Here is a 26,152-nt window from a genome sequence, read left to right on the forward strand (position 1 = left end):
CAGGTGTCCCTTGTCATTCATTTTCTATGACATGAATGGAACAGATTCAAAATGAATGAAAAAAATTCTGCCTTTTTTCCTGAAGATATATGAAGTCTTACTCCCATGCAGACATATAAGATTTTTCACAAGCATGAATTTTGATTAAGTTCTTTTTTTTTTCTTTAAAGATTTTATCTATTTATTTGACAGACAGCCAGCGAGAGAGGGAACACAAGCAGGGGGAGTGGGAGAGGAAGAAGCAGGCTCATAGCAGAGGAGCCTGATGTGGGACTCGATCCCATAACGCCAGGATCACGCCCTGAGCCGAAGGCAGACGCTTAACCGCTGTGCCACCCAGGCGCCCCAAGTTCTTTTTTTTTTTAATCTGTCTCTACTGCGCATTTGGTTTTTATTTTTTTATTTGTTAAAGTTCCATGATTAATTACTTGCGTATAACACCCAGTGCACCATGCAATACGTGCCCTCCTTACTACCCATCACCAGCCTATCCCATTCCCCCACCCCCTCCCCTCTGAAGCCCTCAGTTTGTTTCCCAGAGTGCACAGTCTCTCATGATTAAGTCCTTCAGCTATAGTCAGACACCACCTCAGCTGCTCATTTGGTTTCAGAAGCATCAGTAGGATGCTTCCAGCTCGCCATGGGGCTTAGTTTGGGAAAGACAGGTCTTCAAACTTGGATAACCAACATAGCAGTAAAAAATAGGGAAGAAGGATGAGTCTTGGAGGGATTTTCAAGTGATAAAAAATCAATACTTTTATTGATGAAATTTAAAATACTGAATGGAGAAATTTTAAATATCACCATCCCAGGCCTTCGTTAGAAAACAGAATCTATCATTCCAGCTCTGAAAAACGTAACTCTTATAAATAAATGATTAGTGTTTAACACCCCTGTAGTTAATACAAATTGTATATTTGTATGAAGTTAAACCCTATGAGTATACAAACTGACCAAATTATCTTAGGCTTCTACAAATCTTCTAGTGCAATATCCTTAGCTTTTATAGAAAGTTGCTACCACGTGTCACTACATTAAATCTTTGCACCCAGTATAAACATATTATTTTGTCCATAATAATAAGCTCTACACATGAGGGTTTTTTAGAATTTAATGCTAAGAAAACTTTTCTTTTTTTGAAATGTTACTATAGTACTTTTTCTCCAATAATGCAAAAAAATTTAAAATAATGCAAAGAATACTTTTCTTTTCAGCCGTGATTATCATACCTTCAAAGAGAGTATTTGAAGTGAAACCATAGAAAATATTCTAGCTAGCCTATATAAAGTTTATACTTTCATTAATTTTGTATGAGATTGTCATTTTTATTTTGCTGATTATAAATATGATATAGTTCTTTATTGGTTAAAACACTTGTTTTGAAGCCAGAATTCCTGGATTAGAATTTGGGCTCCTCCCCTTGATATTAATTGCTCTGCACCTCAGTTTTATCATCTTTACACTGATAAAAATAGTACATAAGCTGTGGAGATCAGTTGGTAAAATTGATTTGAGAAACAAAATATGCAGTCTGTATAAAAGTGCTTAGAAGAATGCTGGACACAAAGTGAATTTTCAATACTTTTAATAAATTATTTTATCACTAATTTTGTTGCAAATTAATCCAAATTATTTTAGAATAAGGAAATACAAATACATTCAATAAATAAACAATAAATGAGCATCCGTAATGCACAACAAATTGTGGTAACTAGAGGGCCTTATAGAGAAATTCATTCCATCTTAAGGCAGCAGAAAATCCAGCTGGAGGGGCGCCTGGGTGGTGCAGTCATTAAGCGTCTGCCTTCAGCTCAGGGCGTGATCCCAGCGTTCTGGGACCGAGCCCCACGTCAGGCTCCTCCACTATGAGCCTGCTTCTTCCTCTCCCACTCCCCCTGCTTGTGTTCCCTCTCTCGCTGGCTGTCTCTATCTCTGTCGAATAAATAAATAAAATCTTTAAAAAAAAAGAAAAGAAAAGAAAATCCAGCTGGGAATGTAAAATGATATGCATGAGATAATCAAAGTGTAAATAGGTACTACCATATATGGGGGTAACTATAATTATATTGAAAAAGCATGTGAAGAAGTGATGCCAAAGTTGGTTACAGTAGCAAGACAATGGTATATTTTGGACAGATAGGAACTGAGTCTTAGATGTTGGTAGGATTTAGAACTAGACTCAAGGAGAGAAAATTGGAGATAATTCATGTGAGGGTGCCAAGGCTAGACAGAGCGAGATGAATGGATGCAAAGTGAGGCAGCCTATCAATTTCATGAGGTTATAATTTGGAGAGTAATAGAAAGCCTAATTTTCTAAATAGAAATTGGGAACTAACAAAATCTCTTAAGAAAGGAATGACATGGGGCTGCCTGGGTGGCTCAGCAGGTTAAGCGTCTGACTCCTGATTTCAACTAAGGTCATGATCTCAGCATCGTGGGATAAGGCCTGTGGAGGTTCCATACTCAGCATGGAGTCTGCTTGAGATTCTCTCTCTCCTTGTGCCCCTCTCCCCACTCACACTCTCTCTCTCAAAATAAATAAAATCTTTTAAAAAAAGAGAAAGGAATGACATGATTAAAATAGTATTTTAGAATGCACAAATCTGGAACCTTAAAAAATATGAATGCTGAGAAGATAATCACGTAAGATTTAAAAATTATTATTATTATACTCATTGAGATGAGGAGGTTCCAAATTTGAATTATCACTGTAGCAGTGAAAATAAAGAAAAAAAATGAATGTGAGGATTATTTCAAGCACTAGATTAAAAATATTTTCTTATATAATAGAAAACAATGTTATTACTTATGGAAATTTGATAATGAAAAATGGAGCTCATTAAAAGTTGTCACAATCAGTGACAGGCAGAAAGGAGCTAAGATGGTGGAGTAGTAGGCAGACCCTAGCTTTGCCTCATCCCTTGCACGGCTAGATAAATATCAAATCATTCTGAATACCCAAGAAATAGATCTGAGGGTTGATGGAACAAATTGCACAACTAAAGGGAGAGAAGAGGCCACATTGTGGAAGGTAGGAGGTGCAGAGACGTGGTTTGGGGGAGAAGTGGATCCCGGGTGCTGGGGAGAAGAGGGATCCCTGGTTGTGGAGACAGAAGAAGGTAGGGATAAAAACACCTTGATAAAAACACCTGTACTTCTCTAAATGAACTAAAGGGATTCCTAGTCCATCATCTTCACTCAGCATTCAGGAAGACAGATACAACAGGTTGTCAAACAAGATTATATTAAAGAAAGGGCAAATGTTAATAATAGGTAATAAAAATCATGGACCCATAGGCAATGCCACTAACAAAAAACATGGTCATATCATGCTTAAGGAGGTTGTTATTTTATTGGGGATTAAACATTGTTTGGGGTGTTTAATTTTGGCATTGTCATTGGTAGTTTTATTTTTAAAATACATTTTCTTTCTTAGACTGAAATAAAAAGAATTTAGATCTCTGCAGTTTTGCATGCAAAAGTTCACAAGATAGAAAAGAAATATAAGTTCAGGTAAAAATAATTTAAAAACAATCACACTTCTTTTAGTCATAGAATAAGACCACCAAGAACATTTCCTACACATATAAAAGATATTTTTCTTGCATTCCAAAATGTGGTATGCCATAAATTAAAGATTATCAAGATGAGAATAAACCTCAATAATTCATATTCCATTGCTTGGAAGCAGATTATGGCTAGATCAAATTGGGAATATAACTAACTCTTTTTGTTTTTGTTTAGTTTTTATTTTAATTCCAGTTAGTTAACATACAGTGTAATATTAGTTTCAGGTGTGCACTACAGTAATTTAACACTTCCCTACAACACCTAGTGCTCATCACAGCAGGTGCCCTCCTTAATCCCTTCACCTTTTTAGCCCATCCCCTCACTCACGTCCCCTCTGGTAACCATCAGTTTGTTCTCTGTAGTTAAGAGTCTGTTTCTTGCTTTGCCCCGCTCTCTCTTTTTTTTCCCCCTTTGCTTGTTAGTTTTGTTTCTTAAATTCTACATATGAGTAAAATCATATAGTATTTGTCTCTCTCTGAATGACTTATTTCGTTTAGAATTATACTCTCTAGCTCCATCCATGTTGTTGCAAATGGCAAGATATCAGTCTTTTTTATGGCTGAGTAGTATTCCGTTATATAATTATGGATCTATAGATATACACATACATACCACATCTTTATCCATTCATCAGTCAATGAACACGTGGGCTGCTTCACAAAGCAGGAAAGAATATCCAATGGTAAAGAGGCAGTCTCTTCAACAAATGGTGTTTGGAAAACTGGACAGCAACACACAAAAGAAAAAAATGGAACCACTTTATGTCATACACAAAAATAAATTCAAAATGGATTGAAGACAAAATGTGGGACAGGAGACCATCAAAATCCTAGAGAACACAACCAGTAACCTCTTTGGCATCGGCCATAGCAACTTCTTTCTAAATATATCTCCTGAGGCAAAGGAAACAAAAGCAGAAATGAACTATTGCATGGAACGTTACATCAAAAACTAAGGATATACTGTATGGTGACTAACGACATAATAAAAAATTATTATAAAAAAAGGAAATGAACTATTGGGACTTCATCAAGATAAAAAGCTTCTGTACAGTGAAGGAAGTAATCAACAAAGCTAAAAGGCAACCTTCAGAATCAAAGAAGATATTTGCAAATGATATATCTGATGAAGAATTGGTATCCAAAATCTATAAAGAACGTATCAAATTCAACACCCAAACAATGAACGATCTGATTAAAAATGGGCAGAAGACATGAATAGGCATTTTTCCAAAGAGGACATCCAGATGGCCAACAGATACATGAAAAGATGCTCAAGATCATTGATCATCACAGAAATACAAATCAAAACTACAGTGAGATAACTAACATTTAAAATATAATCCTAGTAATGTGCATTGTATTCTTTCTTTTCTTTTATTCTGCTGCTTAGAAGGCCTCACAATCATAAATCCTTCACAATCTCTATTTTGATCATTTAATACCTAATATTGACTATTTATAATTCTTTTATGAACAGAAGTGCACCTTTTCATAGTCCACATTCTACAGTTTTGTATAAAAGCAATAAACAGTACTACTCTACCATAGTCTATTACTCTAGGTTAGGATATCCTTGAAATATTAATATATTACTTTCATCGATACAACGTCCATCAAAAAAGTAACATTTTGTTTAAGAACTTATATTTCTTCTTCTTCTCTATCTTTTCCTCCTTCTGCTTCTCCTCCTCCTCTCTTAGAAATAAGTCCAAAGGACAAAGTGTATGTCTTGTGCATCTGCAGAAAGAATTTTAGCATGTCTTAAAAGTGCTTCTTATTCCTCTTAAGTCTTTTTTTTTAATTCCAAAAAAAATGCATGATGACTGTCTCTTGAAACTGCTCTATATAGATTTATGCCTAAAAAGTTTCATTCTATTAGTTCTAGAATAAAATATAATCATACTCCTGTATGTTAACCTGTAAACCTAATTCATCTCCCACCTCCTACTAAAATGAAATTACTGTACAATTATCTGAACGGATTTTAAATATATGGTGGAGCTCTGGTACAAGAATGGAGACTGAGAATGGTTCTATATTCCCTTCAGTCATTTTCCTCTTGATTTGAATGTATATGAATTAATTTTATCCCTTTCTTTGAGAAAGTGGTTGGGAAAGGAGACACACAAAAGAAGCAAAAGAAATCATGAAGACTTTGGGATCAAGGAATTTTTGTAGACAATGGAACAACAAAAAACAAAAAAAATCTCTTAACAATCGTTGGAGAGTGGAGAGTCAAAGAGAAACTCTATGCTCTCTAATTTTGATTGCTACTCTATCACTCATTTTAATTCCAGTAAAGACATTTTGTGGATTATTTGCTGGTTCTTATTATCTTTGCAACTCCTTGGAAAGATACATGCCATCAAAGAAGAAAAGATGTTTAATGTCATCCTTAATTGCTAGACAACTTAATTGACAATGACTGTGTTTTCATAGAAAAATAACAGTAACATTTTAAATTAATCGAAGCTGTCTTGATGCCTAAGAGTTTGCTCAAATCCAAATAGGTTAACTTGAATGCTTCCAGAAACCAAATACCGATTTATTTTTTTTAACATTTATTTATTTTTTCCTTCAAGGAGAAGTAACTCTTTGTCCAGGCTCTGCTCTAGACATTATCTTGTCCTCGCCCAGATTGCTTCTGTCAATACCACCCTGTCAGGATTCAACAAATGTCATGTTCATTATGATGCCATATTGCAGTAATGCTTTGGTGCACGGCATTCCATAAGAAGAGAAGTAAGGCAGTGCACTCAACCCAAGAGAGTCAGTAGAGTTATCATGCACCTTGTCAGACCGGATCAGGTGAACTTACGGAATGGTGGAGTCACTTATTGAAGACCCAGTTGTTGGACCTGGCTCTCAGCACTTCACAAAACTGGGTTATTGTCTCTAGGATATGGTCTGTGCTCTGCATTAGGGACCAATCTTTGAAGCTATTTCTTTCATAATCAGATTATTGATCCAAGTACAATGGGTCAAAGTGGGAATGTCATCCACCCCTATAAAACCTACTAACCCACTCTGTTGTTGTTGTTTTTTTCCTTGCTACCCCTATGACACTGGACTTTGCTGAATTAGTATACTTACTAGTCAACAGAGGGATAATTTTACTGGGGACACAACAGTTACTCCTGCCTGCTGGGTATTTATTTCAATGAACCAACGGGTAAACAAAATGCTTTGTATTCTTGAAGCAGCCTCAGCCCCTCCAACTAACATAGTGGTCTTTAAATTTTATATCTATAGACCATGCATTCTTTCCTAGAAAGAACAGAGCACTCCTGCTTGTTATGAAACAGGAATCAGAGCCCCTTGCACAACCTCCGAGCACTGAGATAACGTGTATAGCTGGCACCATCGAGTCTGCACGTAATCAAGAATTGTTATAAACCCCTGCACTCCTTTTACTGATTAACTGCTTTAAACCCCTGTAGAAATGCCTGGGCCATGCAGAAACCTTGGATTTGGCCTCTTGACAAGAGTCTGCCTTCTCCCTAGGTGGCTGGTCTCCTGAATAAAGCTCATATACTTTTCCAGTCAACACTCGTCTCTTGAGTATTGGCCTTTCATGTGATGAAAAGAACTCTGGTTTTTGTAACATTCTTTTGGGTAACTGATAGTGACTAGCAAAAGATATTAATAGAAAGGAGAAGGGGAGGTCTATAGCTGTAAACCAGGGAATTTTCCAGGATGCCTCCTAATGCCACCATGTCTGATGGCAAATATTAATGAACAAGTATAGCATAGCAGTTCAATATGGCAGGATCACAAGAACTTTGATAACTTAGAACTTAATAAAGGTTCATGTCACCCCACCAGGTAAATAGCTTCTGGATACTGAGGTTATTGTGAAGACCAAGATAAACATGGAAAGAAAATATCACCTATTCCCTTTGACCAATTGCATATGTGAGGACTTTATGAACTATCACTAATTTCTTTCCTACCCATTCTTCTTTCCTTACTATATATTACATAAGATGTATTTATGGCAGTTAGCTTAATACTTTGATTTTTCATATGCAAATTGGGATTTTTTGACTGATACAGAACAATTTTAAAAATTATTTGAAGTGTAATCAGTGACTGTTGAGAAATAATTTTTTAAAAGATTTTATTTATTTATTTGAGAAAGAGAGGGGGGTGGAGGGGAGGGAGAGGGACAAGCAGTCTCCCCGCTGAGCGCAGAGCCCAACAAAGGGCTAGGTCCCCCCACCCTGAGATCATGACCTGAGCCTAAATCAAGAGTCAGATGCTCAACTGACTGAGCCACTCAGGCCCCCTGGAGAAACTATTACTTAACGTAGGACCCGAAATAAACAACCGTCGAGCAACTAAAGTTACAAAGTAAAACTAACTTTACATCCGGTTAATCATTATTTAACCTGTACTTAAGGAATTAGAGGGCATTTGTTGGGCTCTGCACCACACCATTGTCATGTAATTGCACTTAGTATCAATTATCATGGACAAAATATAGCTGAAGAATAAATGTAGACAGGGGTGAAAATGAAATGAACTTTATTTCCCCACAAAATATGTTTCATAACATAATATTTCCTTTCATATTTGTTTCTGTTTGCCTATCCAAAACTTTGTTGTAATGAGAAATTGAAATGCTTCTTTTTTGGTGAAGAAATTAAGATCGAAGGATCTTTTGGTCCCTCCCAAAGGAGTAACACAACAACAAAAGAAAGAAAAAAACTTCCTGTATGTATTTTGACACCTATTAAGTTTAGGCTCTTTTTTTCCCTTTCTTTTTCTTTTTCTTTTTCTTTCTTTCTTTCTTTTCTTTTCTTTTTCTTTTTTTTTTTGTCTCTTTCTTTCTTTTTTCTTTCTTTCTTTCATCTAGAGCCTCTGTGGTCCTCATGGATCTTGGCTCTGGAGCCTGGGTACCTTACTTATGCTGCCTTCTCTCCCAGGGGAACTATCTCCCAGAAGGTAAGAGAAACCTCACTGCTGTAATTATTTGAAAAAGTTACACTGTTATGGCAAAATCAAAGCCAGTAGAGATGCCTGCTGCTGATATTCTGGCAGATGATCAGAGATTCCAGATGGCTCAGGACCTCTACTTACATATCCAAGACAATCTACCTTCCTTCTTTCAAAGCATTCAGCATCCAAGAATGCAGGACAGAGAATATCCCTCGGACTGATTCCTCAGATTCACCTTGTATAACTATAGAATATCATTCCGGGAACTCTCTCAGTATTAGCAAAGCATCATTTGGAAAATTCACCGTGTGTCTCTTCCACAAAGGACTATAGCATTTTTCAAGAAATCATCTACTAAAGGAAAGGACCATTATTTAAACAGAGAAATGAGGGCAATTAATCCAGTTTCTCTATGGGAAGAACTAAAACTGGGATGATAAACATGCATTTGGAAAATTTGGGGGGAGGGGTTCATTTTATCTTGGCACAGTGATTACACAGCGCTTGCAGTGTAGTCATTAATTAACTTTATGCGTACTCTTTCTAGAATTAAAACAGTAACAAGAAGAAAGCATGAGAATTCTGCTGCTTTATTTTCAGAATCTGACAAATCACCAAACAATATAAGGTAAGACTAAATCTGAAAACATGTGAACTCTGACAAATAAGTCACAGACTGAACACTTGTTTATTGGCTAGTCTGGGGAAAACTCTCCTTTTTCAGGTCTTCAGGCAAAAACTTATTAACATTACAATGAGTTTGATAGGAATAAATCTGGAAAATTAAAATGATCAGTGTCCTTGCCCCTAGGCAAGATTAAAGGCAAATAAATAAAATATATTATTTTTCAAAAAATATTCATGACTACTTCAGGCTCCCTTTTCATGGCTTAAGTATCTTATGCCTCCTTAGGCCCTAAGTATGATCTATTTAAAATTGCTCCTTTATAATACTGATGCCAATAGGCCAAGTCTGAGGAAGGACCGGCCAAGGAGGTTCTGGGCTTCACACAAGATGGAAATCAAACATGAGCCAGCGGGAGGCGAAAGCAGAGTTCACTGAAGATATATATGTCTATGTCTATGTATAGAGAGAGAAAGATGGAAGGAGCGTCTGGGAGACTCAAAAGGGAAAAGATCATGAGTGTCATCCAGTCTGCTCTGGATCTGAGGTTTTATCGAGGGTGGTGGTCTGATGTATGTGTCCTCTCAGACAAATAGGAACTAGTTAGAACAAAGACAAGGGGGACGCCTGGGTGGCTCAGTCGTTAAGATTCTGCCTTCAGCTCAGGTCATGATCCCAGCGTTCTGGGGTCAAGCCCTGCATGGGGTTCCCTGCTTAGCAGGAAGCCTGCTTCTCCCTCTCCCACTCCCCCTGCTTGTGTTCCCTCTCTCGCTGCCTCTCTCTCTGTCAAATAAATAAATAAAATCTTAAAAAAGAAAAAAGAACAAAGACAAGGGCCCAGGCGTTGTTCCTTGGAACCAGGGGGTGTTGGTGAGGAGATGCTTAACTCACTGGTCTGGAATATGTGTACGATAGCTTCATAAGGTCGTTCTCACCAGGTCTTTCCTTAGATGTTATTTACTCTAGAAAATCATTAATTCCTTATCCCTTACACAAAGGACATAGGTTATTTTCATCATTGACTTGCAAAGTCAAGTGGGGGTGCAAGTCCTAAAAAGAATAGAAGCAGGAAAAGAAGCAAAGAAAAAAACCCACCTTTTTCTCTTATGGGGTCCCTTTAGTTTCCTTGTCTCATTACAATTATTTGCAGATTTAATTTTTAATGGAGCTGGCAAATAATAAAAATATGACAATAAGACACCATGCCATTTTTCTGTCTGTCATCTTTCTCTGACAAAATATTATATTTCTTTCAGATTTCTTTATTCTTTTTAAACTTTTAACAGTTCTCTGATTCCTTCCCTCAACTTAGAATGGTCTACTTCAAAAAGCCCATTTTTTATTATTAATTTTCAGCCTAATTAGCATTGATTAGTTTGGTGTGCATTGTGGAATTAGTGCAGAAAGATACCATAAAATTAACAATAGTTAATATTTGTCAAGTGCTTACTCTGTTTTAAATGGTGCTGTTATTTACAGGCATTATCTAAGTATATACTCTCATGAAAACTTTGCCAGTTATATTTTCATCTCTCCTTTATATGAGGATACAGTGGTATAGTAACTTGTCAGGATGGAGATGTATGGAATTTTCCCTCCTTCGGTAACTGTGTCTGCTTGTAAGTAGCCCATTGGTCAGTAGGGCTTATGGCTTCAAGAGCCTGTTTGGGTCAGCTCAGTGGTCCCTGTGGACCTTTTGCCTTGCTCAAGTTTCCATTGCTCAAGCCTGTTGCCTAAAAGCAGCCTCTACACATAACTTGCCCAAGTTCCCATTTAGAAAATGTGAGAAGCAGTGCAGAAACTTACTTCTATTCAAGCCTGAATCCATGCTACACCAGTCACATTACAGAGTCTACAAATTTTCTCTGATTCTGCATGTTCAGTGATCATTCAACATATGTCTATATAAGAAATATCTCCTGATTAATTGCCATTTGCAGACACAAAAGGTTATGTTGGAGATACATGGAGGACAAGTTGCAGTTTTGATCTCAAGGAAGGAATTATTAATATTTAATAGGAATATAAATATGGCGAGAATAGCCACTATCCTTGAGAGCATGTTGTATGCAGAGGAGTTTTAACCCAGGTTCAAGAACAGGGGAATTGATTGTGAAGATAAGAAACTTCCACTGGACTCTGTAAATGGAAGTACCCACAGCGGAAGGAACTGGAATGGCACGTTATCAAAGACGGTCTTGCAGTGATCAAGAATGCCTGGATTCTGGAATCTGGTTTCTTAGCTTTCAATCCCCATTCTGACCTTGGTAGGAGGCTTTCAAAAGATTCCACTCATGTGTGCCTCAGTTTTCTCACCTAGAAACTAGGGAATATGATAGTACTCACCTCATCTTACCGTTATGTGAATGAAATGAACTACTCTGAAAGCATTTAGAAAAGTGTCCGGCATATAAAAAAGTGCCACATATTTGTTTGCTATTATGTTACTACTGTCATCTACGCAGAACCATGCATACAGAGCCCTGAGCGGAGAGAAAGAGGGACCGTGCTGTCAACACAAGCAGTTCAAAGCTTTATTGAGCTGTCTAGTAATGAGGTATGACGGCTGTGAAAGTCACACCCTGAGTAAATAAGAAAGCATCATTAATCCCTCATATGTACCTTTGTTCAGTATCTTTTTCTAAAGTAACTCTTCCATCTAGACCCACTCTCGGCCGCTCCTTAAGAAAACTATAAGCTGCAGGCTGAGGAAAGGGAGGGAAATCGTCTTTACGAAAGGGCTTTGGAGGCCCATCTGGGAGAGAAATCCTAGGATGCGAGTCCTGATAATTTCTGTGTTTGTGGACAACTTTGATTTTAGTGAGTAAACAACGTATATCAGAATTCGAAGTTTCCATTACTCACAAAAAGCAATTGTACCTCTTAAGTTGTTTTTTTTCCCTTAAGATTTTATTTATTTATTTATTTGAGAGAGAGAGAGAGCACAGGGAGGGAGGGCGAGGGACAAGCAAACTCCCTGCTGAGTGTGGAGCCCAACTTGGGGGCTAGATCTCACAACCCTGAGATCATGACCTGAGCCAAAATTAAGAGTCAGATGCTTAACTGACTGAGCCACCCAGGTGCCCCCTCTTAAGTTGTTTTTAAATTTAGTGACTTTCTTTATATCTGCTGGTATGTAATATAAACTAAAGTTTCAAAGTTAGGTTTTCCAAAAGTAGGTTACTGAATTCCTCCCCTAGTATCTCCAAACTCCAGAATTGCTTTCCAAAGGTCATTTATTAAATTATTTGTGCTCTCTTGCAAACTCTGTTTCCTGACATTGAATATATTGCCTAAATCATGAGTCAGTCACAGACACAGAGGAAACATTTGCAAATGCAAGAGGCATTTTGAGTGGAACTGCATTGCATTAGACTCAGAAGAAAAAGATGTAATTCCACTGCTTGTAGGACTAGAGCCATGAAATTAATCTTTGAGTCATCATCAGTTGCAATGGGCTTAAATTTAGGTCACAATAATTTATAAATTTAACAAGTAATGACTATAGAATAACTTTATAAATCCTAATACTGTAAGAGATTATTTGTAGCTAGGATCAAAGCCCAGAGTTCATTTGTTTATTTTTCCTTATGTCTCTCAGCAGATTTCTGCCATGGGCGACAGGGGGACAAGCAATCACTCAGAAGTGACTGACTTCATTCTTGTAGGCTTCAGGGTCCGCCCAGAGCTCCACATTCTCCTCTTCCTGCTCTTCCTGCTTGTGTATGCCGTGATCCTTCTAGGGAATGTTGGCATGATGACCATTATTATGACTGATCCACGGCTGAACACACCAATGTATTTCTTCCTAGGCAACCTCTCCTTCATTGATCTCTTCTATTCTTCTGTTATTGCCCCCAAGGCCATGATCAACTTCTGGTCTGAGAGCAAGTCCATCTCCTTTGCAGGCTGTATGACCCAGTTCTTTCTCTTTGCCATCTTCATGGTGGCCGAGGGATTTCTCCTGGCAGCCATGGCTTATGACCGCTTCATTGCCATCTGCAACCCCCTCCTCTACTCTGTCCAGATGTCAACTCGTCTCTGCATTCAGTTGGTGGCTGGTTCCTATTTTTGTGGCTGCATCAGCTCAGTTCTTCAGACGAGCATGACATTTACTTTGCCCTTTTGTGCTTCTCGAGCCATTGACCACTTTTTCTGTGATATTCGCCCACTTCAGAGGATATCTTGTTCTGACCCCTTCATCTATAGGATGATTTCTTTCTCTTTATCCAGCATCATTACCCTGCCTACCATAATTGTCATTATTGTGTCTTATATATACATAGTGTCCACGGTTTTAAAGATACGCTCGTCTGAGGGACGTAAGAAAGCCTTCTCCACTTGCAGCTCTCACCTAGGAGTTGTGAGTGTATTGTATGGTGCTGTTTTTTTTACATATCTCACTCCCGACAGATTTCCTGAGCTGAGTAAAGTGGCCTCCTTATGTTACACCTTAGTCACTCCCATGTTGAACCCTTTGATTTACTCCCTGAGAAACAAAGATGTCAAAGAGGCTCTAAAAAAACTTTTAGAGATGAAAAATACTATTCTTTGATTATTATTTCTTGGCTATTGAAGGTGTTGTGGCTATTTCTTTCATACTTCTTGTGACCATTAATGAAAGTTATTCTCTTGAACATCATAGAAATATTAACAGAAGCTTTTCCAAGGTGTCTCATGTCCCACATATTACTTCTTTTTTTCCCCTCAGAGACATTGTTAATCTAAAACATCCTCAATGTTGGAGGTGTCCTGGACATTAAGGAAGCATTTTTCAAGGTGAACCCTGCCACTGATCTAAAATAACATTTAATTTCATTGAATTGACTTCTATCTTCTTATGCCTTGCTGCTAAAAATGATTTTTATATTTTATTATAGTGTAGAAACAGTACATGTTAAACAGTTCTTGAATTTTCACTTTGAATCAAGTATTTACTATGTCATATATTGAGAAAGAGTATAATGAAAACACAAAACAGTCAACCTTCATAATATACATTAACTGAAAAACTGTTTATTGCTACGGAGTGCTCTGAGGCTCTCTAGCTACCGGACCCTAACTAACACGAAGAACCAAGTGGGAGAAAGAGAACGGCAAACACTTTTGAGCAAACATTCCCTCAATTTGGATCTTCATAACTTTTTTACTGTGTTAATTATTCTAAAGGAATTTTTTTTTCATGTTTCACCCAATGGAATTTTTTTTCATTTTTTATAATAATTTTTATTATATTATGTTAGTCACCATACAGTACATCCCTAGTTTTTGATGGAAAGTTCGATGATTCATTAGTTGCATATAACACCCAGTGCACCATGCAATACGTGCCCTCCTTACTACCCATCACCGGTCTATCCCATTCCCCCACCCCCCTCCTCTCTGAAGCCCTCATTTTGTTTCTCATAGTTCATAGTCTCTCATGGTTCCTTCCCCCTTCTGTTTACCCCCCCCCTTCATTCTTCCCTTCCTTCTCCTACCGATCTTCCTACTTCTTATGTGCCATAAATGAGTGAAACCATATGATAATTGTCTTTCTCTGCTTGACTTATTTCACTTAGCATTATCTCCGCCAGTCCCGTCCATGTTTCTGCAAATGTTGAGAAATCGTTCTTTTTGATGGCTGAGTAACATAGAGATACCACCTTATGCCAGTTAGAATGGCAAAAATTGACAAGGCAGGAAACAACAAATGTTGGAGAGGATGTGGAGAAAGGGGATCCCCCTTACACTGTTGGTATGAATGCAAGTTGGTACAGCCACTTTGGAAAACAGTGTGGAGGTCCCTTAAAAAGTTAAAAATTGAGCTACCCTATGACCTAGCCATTACACTACTCGGTATTTACCCCAAAGATACAGACGTAGTGAAGAGAAGGGCCATATGCACCCCAATGTTCATAGCAGCATTGCCCACAATAGCTAAATCATGGAAGGAGCCGAGAAGCCCTTCAACAGATGACTGGATTAAGAAGATGTGGTCCATATATACAATCTAAGGAAAATTAAAAAAAAAAAAAGAATAGCAGGGAGGTAGTCATTAAATAATGTGTGATCCAAAATTTACTCTTCCATTCTTTTGAATATTTATTTATTTGATTAATTTTATCGACTGCCTGTGTAATATATTCTGGTTTTGGGATAAGCTTGGGTCTAAATAAGGTCGTTCTTTAGGGAGCTTCTAATTTAGTGTGAGAGTCACATCCTTGCTCAGACAATTATAATCCAGAGATGTGTGTGCCAAAAATACACAGAGATGGTAAAGTCGGGTACCTGAGGCTGGTGGTTGGTAACAAGGGAAAATCTTCAGGGCTACATGGAAGATATATTTAAAGAGAGTAAGATTGGAGTCAGGGAAACAGCTGTATCATTTCATATGATTGGGGAAGCTTTGAAGTATGCCAATGTAAATTTTAAAAGGCTGATTTGAAAAACTGCAAACAAAATACACAGAACTGATTAACTGACTAGTATGAGGAGAGTATTCCAAAGCAGGTGTGTTTCATGTTTTTGAACTTGTATGATGTGCCTGGTGATGGTAAAAAATAAAGGACCTCTCAGCAAACTAGGGATAGAGGGGGGTTTCCTAAAATTGAAAAAGAACACTTAAAAAAACCTACAGTTAAGATTATATTTAATGGTGCAAAGTAGAAGCTTTCCTGCTAAGATAGGAACAAGACAAGGATGTCTCCCCTCACCTCCCCTTTTCAGCATCCTTTTGAGATTCTTAGGTAATGCAAAAGACAAAAAGTAAATAAAAGTGTTATGGGCTGAATTATGTCTTCCCAAATGCATATTTTTAGCCCTAACCCCTATTATCAAATATGTGAATATATTTGGAGATAGGGCTTTCAAATAGATAATTTAAATAAGGCTGTTACGGTGGATTCTAATTCAATCTGACTGGTGTCTATAAGAAGGAAGTAGGGTACACAGGGAGACCCCAGGGCACACGTGCACTGAGGGACAGCTATGAGAAGAAAGAGCAAGAGGCAGACAAGGAGAGAGACCTCAGAGGAAACCAAATCTGCTGGCATCTTGTTCTTGGACTTTCAGCCTCCACAAATGTGAGAAAATAAATTTGTTGTTTAAGCCACCCAGTCTGTGGTAGTTTTGTTTTGGGAGCCTTGGCAAACTATTCCAAAAACGTATACAGAATGGGAAAAAGAAAAAAAAAACAACAAATTCTTCTTTTCACATGATATCTATGCAGAAAATCTGAAAGAATTGACAAAAAATGTCCTGAAACTGAGAGATAATAGAAAGGTTGCTGGATACATGGTTACTATATAATAGTTAATTGCTTTCCATACACTAGCAATGAGCAAATGGAATTTAAATTAAAAGCCCGATACCATTTATATTATCCCCACCCTATACTGTATACATAAGTATTGTCTAGTAAAATACTTATGGGGCACCTGGATGCCTCAGTGGATTAAATGTCTGCCTTAGGCTCAGGTCATGATCCCAGGGTCCTGGGATTGAGCCCAAAATTGGGCTCCCTGGTCAGTGGAGGGTCTTTTTCTCTTTCTTCCTTCCTCTGTGTGCACTCTCTCTCTCTCTAGCTCCCACTCTCTCTCAAATAAATAAAAATCTTCAAAAAAAAAAAGTAGACTATGGATTTTGGATGGTAAAATAAGTCAATGTAGGCTCATCAATTGTAGTAAATATACGAGGCTGGTGAGGGAAGTTGATAACGAGCTATTAAGCTGTGGAAGGACATGGATGAATCATAAATGCACAATCCTATGTGAAAGAAGCCAATCTGAAAAGGGTACATACTGCATGATTGCCACAATTTAACATTCTGTTATTGCATTTTTAAACTCCAGAATATGTTTTTGAAATAATTTTTGTATTTTTGTTGTTGTTTGCCTATTTTTTTGTTTACTATTTTATTGGATTCTATTTGTTCCCCCAATGTTTATAGCAGCAAAGTCCACACTAGCCAAACTATGGAAAGAGCCCAGATGTCCATCAACAGATGAATGGATAAAGAAGATGTGATATATATATATATATAACATATATATATATATACATATATATATATATATATTATATATATCAGTATTAGCCATCAAAAAAAAATGAAATCTTGCCATTTGCAATGATGTGGATGGAACTAGAGGGTATTATGCTAGGCCAAAGAAGTCAATCAGAGAAGGACAATTATCATATGATCTCACTGATATGTGGAATTTGAGAAACAAGGTAGAGAGGATCATAGGGGAAGAGAGGAAAAAATGAAACAAGATGAAACCAGAGAGGGAGACAAAGCACAAGAGACTCTTAATCATAGTAAATAAACTGAGGGCTGCTGGAGGGAAGGGGTTGGAGGGATCGGGTAACTGGTGATGGACATTAAGGAGGGCATGTGATGTAATGAGCACTGGGTATTATATAAGATAGATGAATCACTACCTCTGAAACCAATAATGCATTATATGTTAATTAATTGAATTAAAATTTAAAATATTAAAAAAAAGGATTCTGTTTGCTCTGAGAAGCCTTTCACGTCACTTCTCAGAGGTACAACCTTAGGCTTGTGCGTACTCTTGGATGGCAGTGGTTTTATCAGGCTAGTTTGGGCTGTGTCCTCCCCTGATCATTTTATTGGATGTGCCTCTGTAGGTTTCCTACCCAGCAGGGAGGTTCCATTAATTCTTCTTTTGTTCTGTTGTTTTGAAAACATTGTGGGACATATGCTTCTCTATTGTCTGATCCAGTTGTTTTGGTCCCCTCTGCAAGGATAGTCTTTAAGGCCAGTCTTTGAGGTTTGCTCCAACCCTAAGAGGGCCTGCTTTGCTGTGTCCTTCCCTGGTTCTCTGGTAGACTTCTAGTTGGTCCTCAGTTAGCTTGTTGCTCTGTGGAGCTACCAACCTCTCGTAACGGCTGTTCACCAGATGTGTATTGTGTTTGAGAGTCCCGTATGCTTGAACTTTCCCACACCTCGTTCCAAATAACGTCAGTTCACTTGAGGGGCGCTTCGGAGCCCTCTGTTACTATGGCCTGCCTTTCATTCTGGGTAAAACCAGGAGCAGTGGCCCAGTTCTCTCAGAGTGACACCCTGGCTTTATGAGGAGGTTTCTGGGTGAGGCCAGTAGCCTATAGTCTTCTAAGCTTATCCCTCTTGACAAAAAATCTCTATCCTTTGACCTGGAGCAACTGAAACTGGGGACCCATTAGTCTTGGCCTATTGTACCTGGGGTAGAGCTTCTAGCCTATGAATGGGTCTTGGGTAGAGGAAGAGATCTCCAGACACTGTAGCCACTCTTGTCTTGAATAGAGCTCCTTCAGCTTGGAGCTGGAGGAAATAAATGTTTTCAGCCTGCCACTCTCAAGGTGATTTGGTAGCCCATGCCTGGGATCTAGGGGAAGAGGAGTCCCCCTATGTTCTTGTATGAACTTGCCTATGTGCTTATCATGCTGGGCTGGGAGAGGAGAGGGAGGGAGTAGGCCCTGGCTCAAAAACATACATGTGCGTGTTCCTATTGGCTTTATTCACAGTATTTAAAAGGTGGAAACACTTCAATTGCCCATCAATTTTAGAGTGCATAAACAAAATTCAGCCATATATGTACAATGGGAAATGGAATACTATTGAGCAATAAGAAGAATGAATTACTTAAACAGATGACAAAATAAATAAATTTAAAATTCACATTACTCAGTTCAAGAAGCCTACCAGAAGAGTGCATACAGTACGCAGTTTATATATAGAGATATGCAAAACACAGCAGATCACTGATGATGTAGAAATGGAACTGGACAGAGGTATGGACTAGCAAGGGGCATGATAAATCTTTTAGAGGTGATGAAAATATTCTGTGTCCTGTGGTGATGGTTTCATTGATGTATAAATTGTTCAAATGCATGGAATTGTACACTGAATAAATACAGTTCATTTCACACAATTATCCTTCAATGAAATATTTGAGAAAAAATAATGGGCAAAGAGTTTTGTTTTTTGTTTTCTTGTTTTGTTTTGTTTTTTTAGATCCAAGGACTTCATTTTAGAGTAATGACTAAGAAATGTCCTTTTTTTTTTTTTTGACTTAAGATTTAATTTGGGCCTAAAACACAGGAATTTACTGAAGGCAATAGAAGATATTTATTATATAAAAAATCTCACCAGTTAGAATGGCAAAAAATGACAAGGCAAGAAACAACAATTGTTGGAGAGGATGTGGAGAAAGGGGATCCCTCCTACATTGTTGGTGGGAATGCAAGTTGGTACAGCCACTCTGGAAAACAGTGTGGACGTCCCTTAAAAAGTTAAAAATTGAGCTACCCTATGACCCAGCCATTGCAATACTGGGTATTTACCCCAAAGAGACAGATGTAGTGAAGAGAAGGGCCATATGCACCCCAATGTTCATAGCAGCATTGTCCACAATAGCCAAAGCGTGGAAGGAACCGAGATGCCCTTCAACAGATGACTGGATTAAGAAGATGTGGTCCATATATACAATGGAATATTACTCAGCTATCAGAAAGAACGAGTTCTCAACATTTGCTGCAACATGGACGGCACTGGAGGAGATAATGCTAAGTGAAATAAGCAGAGAAAGACAATTATCATATGGTTTCTTTCATCTATGGAACATAAGAACTAGGAAGATCGGTAGGAGAAGAAAGGGGTAAAGAAAGGGGGGGTAATCAGAAGGGGGAGTGAATCATGAGAGACTATGGACTCTGAGAAAATAACTGAGGGCTTCAGAGGAGAGGGGGGTGGGGGAATGGGATAGGCTGGTGATGGGTAGTAAGGAGGGCACGTATTGCATGGTGCACTGGGTGTTATATGCAACTAATGAATCATCGAACTGTACATCAGAAACCAGGGATGCACTGTGTGGTGACTAACATAATATAATAAAAAAATTAAAAAAAAAAGAAAAAAAATCTCAATGCAAAAAGTAGGCTAAAACCTTCTAATATAATTGTTGTTAGTGTAGCAGCAGTTAAGTGGGGATTTACCACCATTAGCATTATCATTTAAATTATCAAAACTTTACTAGTGGGCACCGGGGTGTCTCAGTTGCTTAAGCATCTGCCTTAGGGTCAGGTAATGATCTCAGGGTCCTGGGATCAAGCCCCGAGTTGGGCTCCCTGCTCAGTGGGGAGTCCCCTTCTCCCTCTGCCCCTTCCCCTGCTCATACCCTCTCTCTGTCTGTCTCTCTCCCTCTTAAATAAATAAAATCTTAAAAAAAGAAGACTTTACTAGTTATTAACAATATAGTCAGCTATAATTATATATTCAGTGGGAAGTCATTAGATGAGTTTGAAGAAGCTCCTTACATGAATAATATTTTAAATAATTGTGTGATTTAAGTACTAACCGTGATGTTTTTAAAAAAACTATTAATTCTCAAATCAAAATATTAGCTCTATAGTATTGAAATGACTTTTTACATGACTTGCACTACAACTTTGATTATTTCATGAGCAGCCTTATAGTGTATATATATTACTTAGAGAATTACATATATATACATTTATGTGTATGTATGCATTTATGCATATATTTTTATTAATCTGTATTAACTTGATAGTTATCATTATTTTTCAATCTCATCCCTACTTTCAGAACTACACTGTATAGCACATGAATCTTAATGGAATTGAAAAGTAAAATGAGAAGAGCAAGTTCCAAACAGGAGTGAGAACAGAATATACCTGAATGTAATTTCTGTAACAATGACAAAAATTACTTGACGTTGGGAAAAGAAGGGAAAAAATCAACATTGAAAAATTACCGTTCATATCTTCTCATGGTGAGGTCTGTTAGCTCCTAGCTTAGCCCGAGGATTCTTTTCTGAGTCAGCTGGATGACACTGGACATATATTGCTCTGGGGAGTGGTATAACCAGTGCTCGGTTCTTGGCGTTCTTCTCAAAGGTATCCTGGGGTGTACGTGTACGTGTGTGAGAGAGAGACAGAGACAGAGACAAAAAGACAGGAGCAGAGGGACAGAGACCATGATTATGTTCGTATTTGTGTGTGTGTGTGATGGTGGTTGTGGGGGGTACAGCACATGGTGCAGATAGACGAACATTGTTCTAACAGTCAACACTGTTGTTAGGGTCTCTTACCTCAGTTTGGTAAAGGGTCACTAATATCCAACGGATGATGATTTGAAGGCTGGGGAGCTTCCTTCCTTGCTGGTTCATCCCATTATAGGACTAAGAGCATTGGCATGAAGGATTCTGCGTTGTACACACGGGGAGGGTTTGTAAAATATGCCTCTTTTAACCTAAAACCTTTCTGCTTCATCTCAGGAGAGCACAGTGCGCACTTACTTAAAAATCCTCACGAAGTTTTTCTACTTAGTGAGTCCCCTGTTTTCCCCCATATTTTAAAAAATGTGGGTGAAAGAGGTGACATTTATTGATATATAAGGGAGGATTCTTAGGGAAAGACATGAGTAGAGAGACGAATAGATACCACATTTGATGATAAGATACCATTTTGCATTTAACTGGGGTCTCTGTTCTTTTTGTCTATTTTGAATCTTTTCTATTCTCAGCAAAAAGAAACATAAAGACTGAAATAACAAAGTAAGGTAACTCAAGCTCTGTCTACGGAAATGAAAACATAGGTACTCCTGGAGACTGGGGATGCCTCATGGCAGAGAATGAAGGGAAAGGGACAGAGAAAGTTACTGTTTTCCTCTCTCAGACTTAACATCAATAGTAATAAAGGCATGAAGAAAAAACAAATCTGGCAGCGAATAAATATATAGATTTAACAAATTTGTATGAAATTTATGTAATTGAATCATTCAAGTAACTCTGAGATGTAGATACTGTTATATACCCCATTTACAGAAGGAAATTACAATATAGAGATAGTATGTAACTTGCCCAAAGCTGCATTGGCAAACACAGAATTTGAAAGCTTGGTATGGCACCTGAGCCTATTTTCTTAACTCTCTCTTTTTTTTTTTTAAGATTTTATTTATTTATTTCACAGAGACAGCCAGCGAGAGAGGGAACACAAGCAGGGGGAGTGGGAGAGGAAGAAGCAGGCTCATAGCAGAGGAGCCTGATGTGGGACTCGATCCCGGAACGCCGGGATCACACCCTGAGCCAAAGGCAGACGCTTAACGACTGCGCCACCCAGGCGCCCCTATTTTCTTAACTCTTAAGTTAACAATGAACTATTATTACCCAGGCTTTTTTCCTCGTTTTATGCGGTAGCATTTCTCCAGCAGAGAAGCTCGAACATCAGAAGTCATTATGCACTTCTACATCATTCTCATTTTATCAACCATCAGTCAATATTCAGCTTGCTTTACCTGCCATTCTAAAGGTAGTATGTTCTCACTGTCACTAAGAAGACTGCCTTTAGTAAAGCCATCATAACATTTTACTTGAATGACCACACACTTTCTAAGACTACTGTCTTCTCCTTGTGAATATTTATCTTCCATAAAGCTATCAGTATGATTTTTCTGAAATGCCAAGTTGAACAGAATACTGTCTTTCTTCAAAATCCCCCATGCCTATCCCCTGTCTACAGAATGAATGTCTTCCTTGGCTTGACATAGAGGTCTGCATGATTTCCATGAATTTCCTTTTAAGGCTTATCCCTCACTCTTTTTTCTTGTGCCTTACAAATGACTTATCAAACTTCCTGCAGTTCACCATATGGTTATTTCTCTTTGCCCAGAAACCTGTCTTTTTCATCTTGCTCAATTCTACCTATTTTTAAAAATGTATCAAGGAAGATTTCACTGACCATCAAGACCATTCACTTCTAAAGGCTGCACTCTTTTTGTATACTCCATAAATGTCTTTTTCACTGGGTTTCCATGTGGCATTTTAGTTCTCTAGCCAGCTATTTTCTCCTCATCTGATTGTGAGCTTAACTACAGAAATTATTTTTACCTAGGGATTTTCATACAGCAAAATGTATATCAAAATTCAATAAATATCAATTTGGTGAATTAATTCTAAGGCATATAGAACAAAAAATGAATCATCTTTATTTTTGGTTCATTTTCATTGCAGTGTTCTTGTAAAAACGAGGATTTTTCAAGAATAATTTAAGCCACAGAAAACTGTGAAATATGTGTGTCACTCATTGAGCCTCTGGACAATTAAGAGTGACTCACATTCACCCTTACAACTGTGTGCACCGCAGAGTAGCTGTTTCTCTCATCCAGAACTCAAAAAGGTTTCTTCAGTAAATCTGATATTTTGTTCTGTCTTCTTATATCAGACTTTGTTACTTCTACCAATCATATACATATTACAAAACACTTGTTACTGACTCAAGATAAACATCCCAACATCATCCTCAGAGTGTCAGTAGCAAGCTTGGAATATATTTTCCCTAAAATTGAAGTACACAGCAATCATTATCTTTACCCAAATGAAGATGAAGTCGGAGAAAGCCATTCCACTCCAAAATCAACAGTCAGGAAAAATACCATCCAAATGTATTCTTCAGCTGAAGTACATGGGATTCAAACAAATAAACTTTCTAGAATTAAATATTTCAAAATCATGTGTGCATTCTTTCCATCAATGCCTTCCTAAGTTGTCATAATGTCCAGGCCTTTCAGTTATATCACTGTTAAGATAGAATTAAATAAAAATATTTTTGTCCCCAGGATCTTTCTCAGAGCCTCTCTGACATCTTTGTTTCTCAGGGAGTAAATCAAGGGATTCAACATGGGCGTGACTAAGGTGTAACACAGAGAAGCCACTTTACTCAGCTCAGGAAACCTGTCAGGGATGAAATACATAAAAATGATGGCACCGTACAACACACCCACGACTCCTAGGTGGGAGCTGCAAGTGGAGAAGGCTTTCTTACGTCCCTCAGTGGATTTTATCTTTAGAACCGTGGACACAATATACATATAGGACACAATAATGACAATTATGGTAGGCAAAATAATAATGCTGCATAAGAAAAAGGAAACTATCTTATGAAAATAGAGATCAGAGCAAGAAATCCTTTGAAGTGGACGGTCATCACAGTAGAAGTGGTTGATGGCCCGAGAAGCACAAAAGGACAAAGTAAATGTCATGCTCGTCTGAAGAACTGAGCTGATGCAGCCACAAAAATAGGAACCAGCCACCAACTGAATGCAGAGACGAGTTGACATCTGGACAGAGTAGAGGAGGGGGTTGCAGATGGCAATGAAGCGGTCATAAGCCATGGCTGCCAGGAGAAATCCTTCAGCCACAATGAAGAGGGCAAAGAGAAAGACCTGGGTCACACAGCCTGCAAAGGAGATGGACTTGCTCTCAGACCAGAAGTTGATCATGGCCTTGGGGGCAATAACAGAAGAATAGAAGAGATCAATGAAGGAGAGGTTGCCTAGGAAGAAATACATTGGTGTGTTCAGCCGTGGATCAGTCATAATAATGGTCATCATGCCAACATTCCCTAGAAGGATCATGGCATACACAAGCAGAAAGAGCAGGAAGAGGAGAATGTAGAGTTCTGGGCAGACCCTGAAGCCTACAAGAATGAAGTCAGTCACTTCTGAGTGATTGCTTGTCCCCCTGTCGCCCATGGCAGAAACCTGCTGAGAGGCACAAGGCAAAATAAACAAAAGTAATCCAGGCTTTGTTCCCAGTGACATAAACAGTTTCTTAAATGTAGAATAAATTATTTACATCTTAATTAAATATTGCATATAAAACAATTTTAATGTCATGAAAGATCAATAATTTGCATTAGATAATACTAGACTTATGAAACTTATACTCAGTTATGGGAAAGAAATTCCAGGGGTTATTCTATTTAAATAATAATTTTGCTGAGAATTCAGTCAGTAAGTAGCATTCAGTATTGTCTAATTTTAGTCACATTTGAAATTTCTATTCTTAACATTTTTGTAGTTAAAGAATTTTCATTATCTAAAATAGTAGCATTATGAGAATCTAAGAGACGTGACATGCAATCTCTATGACAGTGTTTGTAGCCTATGATAGCCCAGTGTTTGAATCATTACAGGACAATAATAAATATATTTTAAAATATTGTTACCTTATTTACCTCAATTTCTTTAGTTTTAATTATTACTGTATCCATCTTTGAAAATAGACTAAAAACAGATAAGTTATTTCTATGTTAAAATTAATAAAATTTAAAAACCACTAATCTTAGATTAAATAAAATGCTCTAAAGCTCTTTCTAAATAAATGGTCATTTCCTCAGATCAAGTCCATCCCCCCAAATAAGGCATTTTTATTGCCTCATTATAAGTATTTTACTTCCTACTAGTAGTTGTTTAATAAAATATACCATAATCAGTAGCTCTTTTTCTGAAGCAGGGAGAAGCTGACCAACATTCCAGTTCTTACACCGCAATGATGACTTTCTAGCAAAGTCGCATCAATTCATGGGATCTTGCTCTTTAGTCAGGGCAAGTATATTTAGGGGATATATATAAAGGGAAGTTCCTTTCATAACAGGCTTTATCTGTCTTAAAATAAGGCTAATGAGGTAATCACAGGTATTAAAGTACCTTGGCAACTCTGTCATCTAGGTCCATCATATTTGTTTGAGTATCAACAGTGCTTGCTTATGGTGGTCTTACTTATTTTTAGTCCTGTGAAACCTTTCTCCAGGATATTCTAACACTAAGGTTTTGCTCATCCTCTGATCGATTCCACTGGGAGAGGAATATCCTTAAAGTCAATTATGGAGACATTAAGTGCAGGCTCCAGGGCTGTTGTCCATGAGGACTGCAGTAACCTCAGATACAAACAAATAATCTAATCATAGTCCAAGTACGAGAAACTTTTCTTTTCTGGTTATATGTATCCTTTGGGAATTTCCTTTGGACTTAATTTTTTTCATTGACAAAGAAAAACTTTCTGGTAATTGTCATAGCATACATATTGGTAGACACAGAGAAACAGATTTAAAAGTTTGTACTATATGAGAAAAGTGTTAGATAAGTGAATATTTTACATTATGTAGTAAATTAAATTCGTTATCATTCAAAAGACACAAAAATTCACTCCACCTTATGGTTTACCTGTAT

At 37.7% G+C, this 26,152-nt stretch overlaps 2 protein-coding genes across 2 annotated transcripts; one reads left to right on the forward strand and one right to left on the reverse strand.

Annotated features, from left to right (window-relative positions):
* The first annotated feature begins 12,694 nt into the window (after positions 1 to 12,694).
* Positions 12,695 to 13,693, forward strand: LOC123794599 (olfactory receptor 9K2-like). Its single transcript, XM_045800758.2, has one exon. The coding sequence runs from the start codon at positions 12,752 to 12,754 to the stop codon at positions 13,691 to 13,693; it is 942 nt and encodes a 313-aa protein (XP_045656714.2). The 5' UTR covers positions 12,695 to 12,751.
* A 10,017-nt stretch (positions 13,694 to 23,710) lies between these two features.
* LOC123794598 (olfactory receptor 9K2-like) lies at positions 23,711 to 24,730 on the reverse strand. The gene has a single exon (XM_045800757.2). The coding sequence runs from the start codon at positions 24,671 to 24,673 to the stop codon at positions 23,711 to 23,713; it is 963 nt and encodes a 320-aa protein (XP_045656713.2). The 5' UTR covers positions 24,674 to 24,730.
* Positions 24,731 to 26,152: the final 1,422 nt, after the last annotated feature.

This window comes from Ursus americanus, chromosome 25 (assembly GCF_024610735.1).
Source record: "Ursus americanus isolate L20-20 chromosome 25, mUrsAme1.1.p, whole genome shotgun sequence".
Classification (NCBI taxonomy): Eukaryota; Metazoa; Chordata; class Mammalia; order Carnivora; family Ursidae; genus Ursus; species Ursus americanus.

Coding starts and splice junctions, on each gene's coding strand:
- LOC123794598 (XM_045800757.2), bottom strand. CDS start 24,673: ATGGGCGACAGGGGGACAAGCAATCACTCAGAAGTGACTGACTTCATT.
- LOC123794599 (XM_045800758.2), top strand. CDS start 12,752: ATGGGCGACAGGGGGACAAGCAATCACTCAGAAGTGACTGACTTCATT.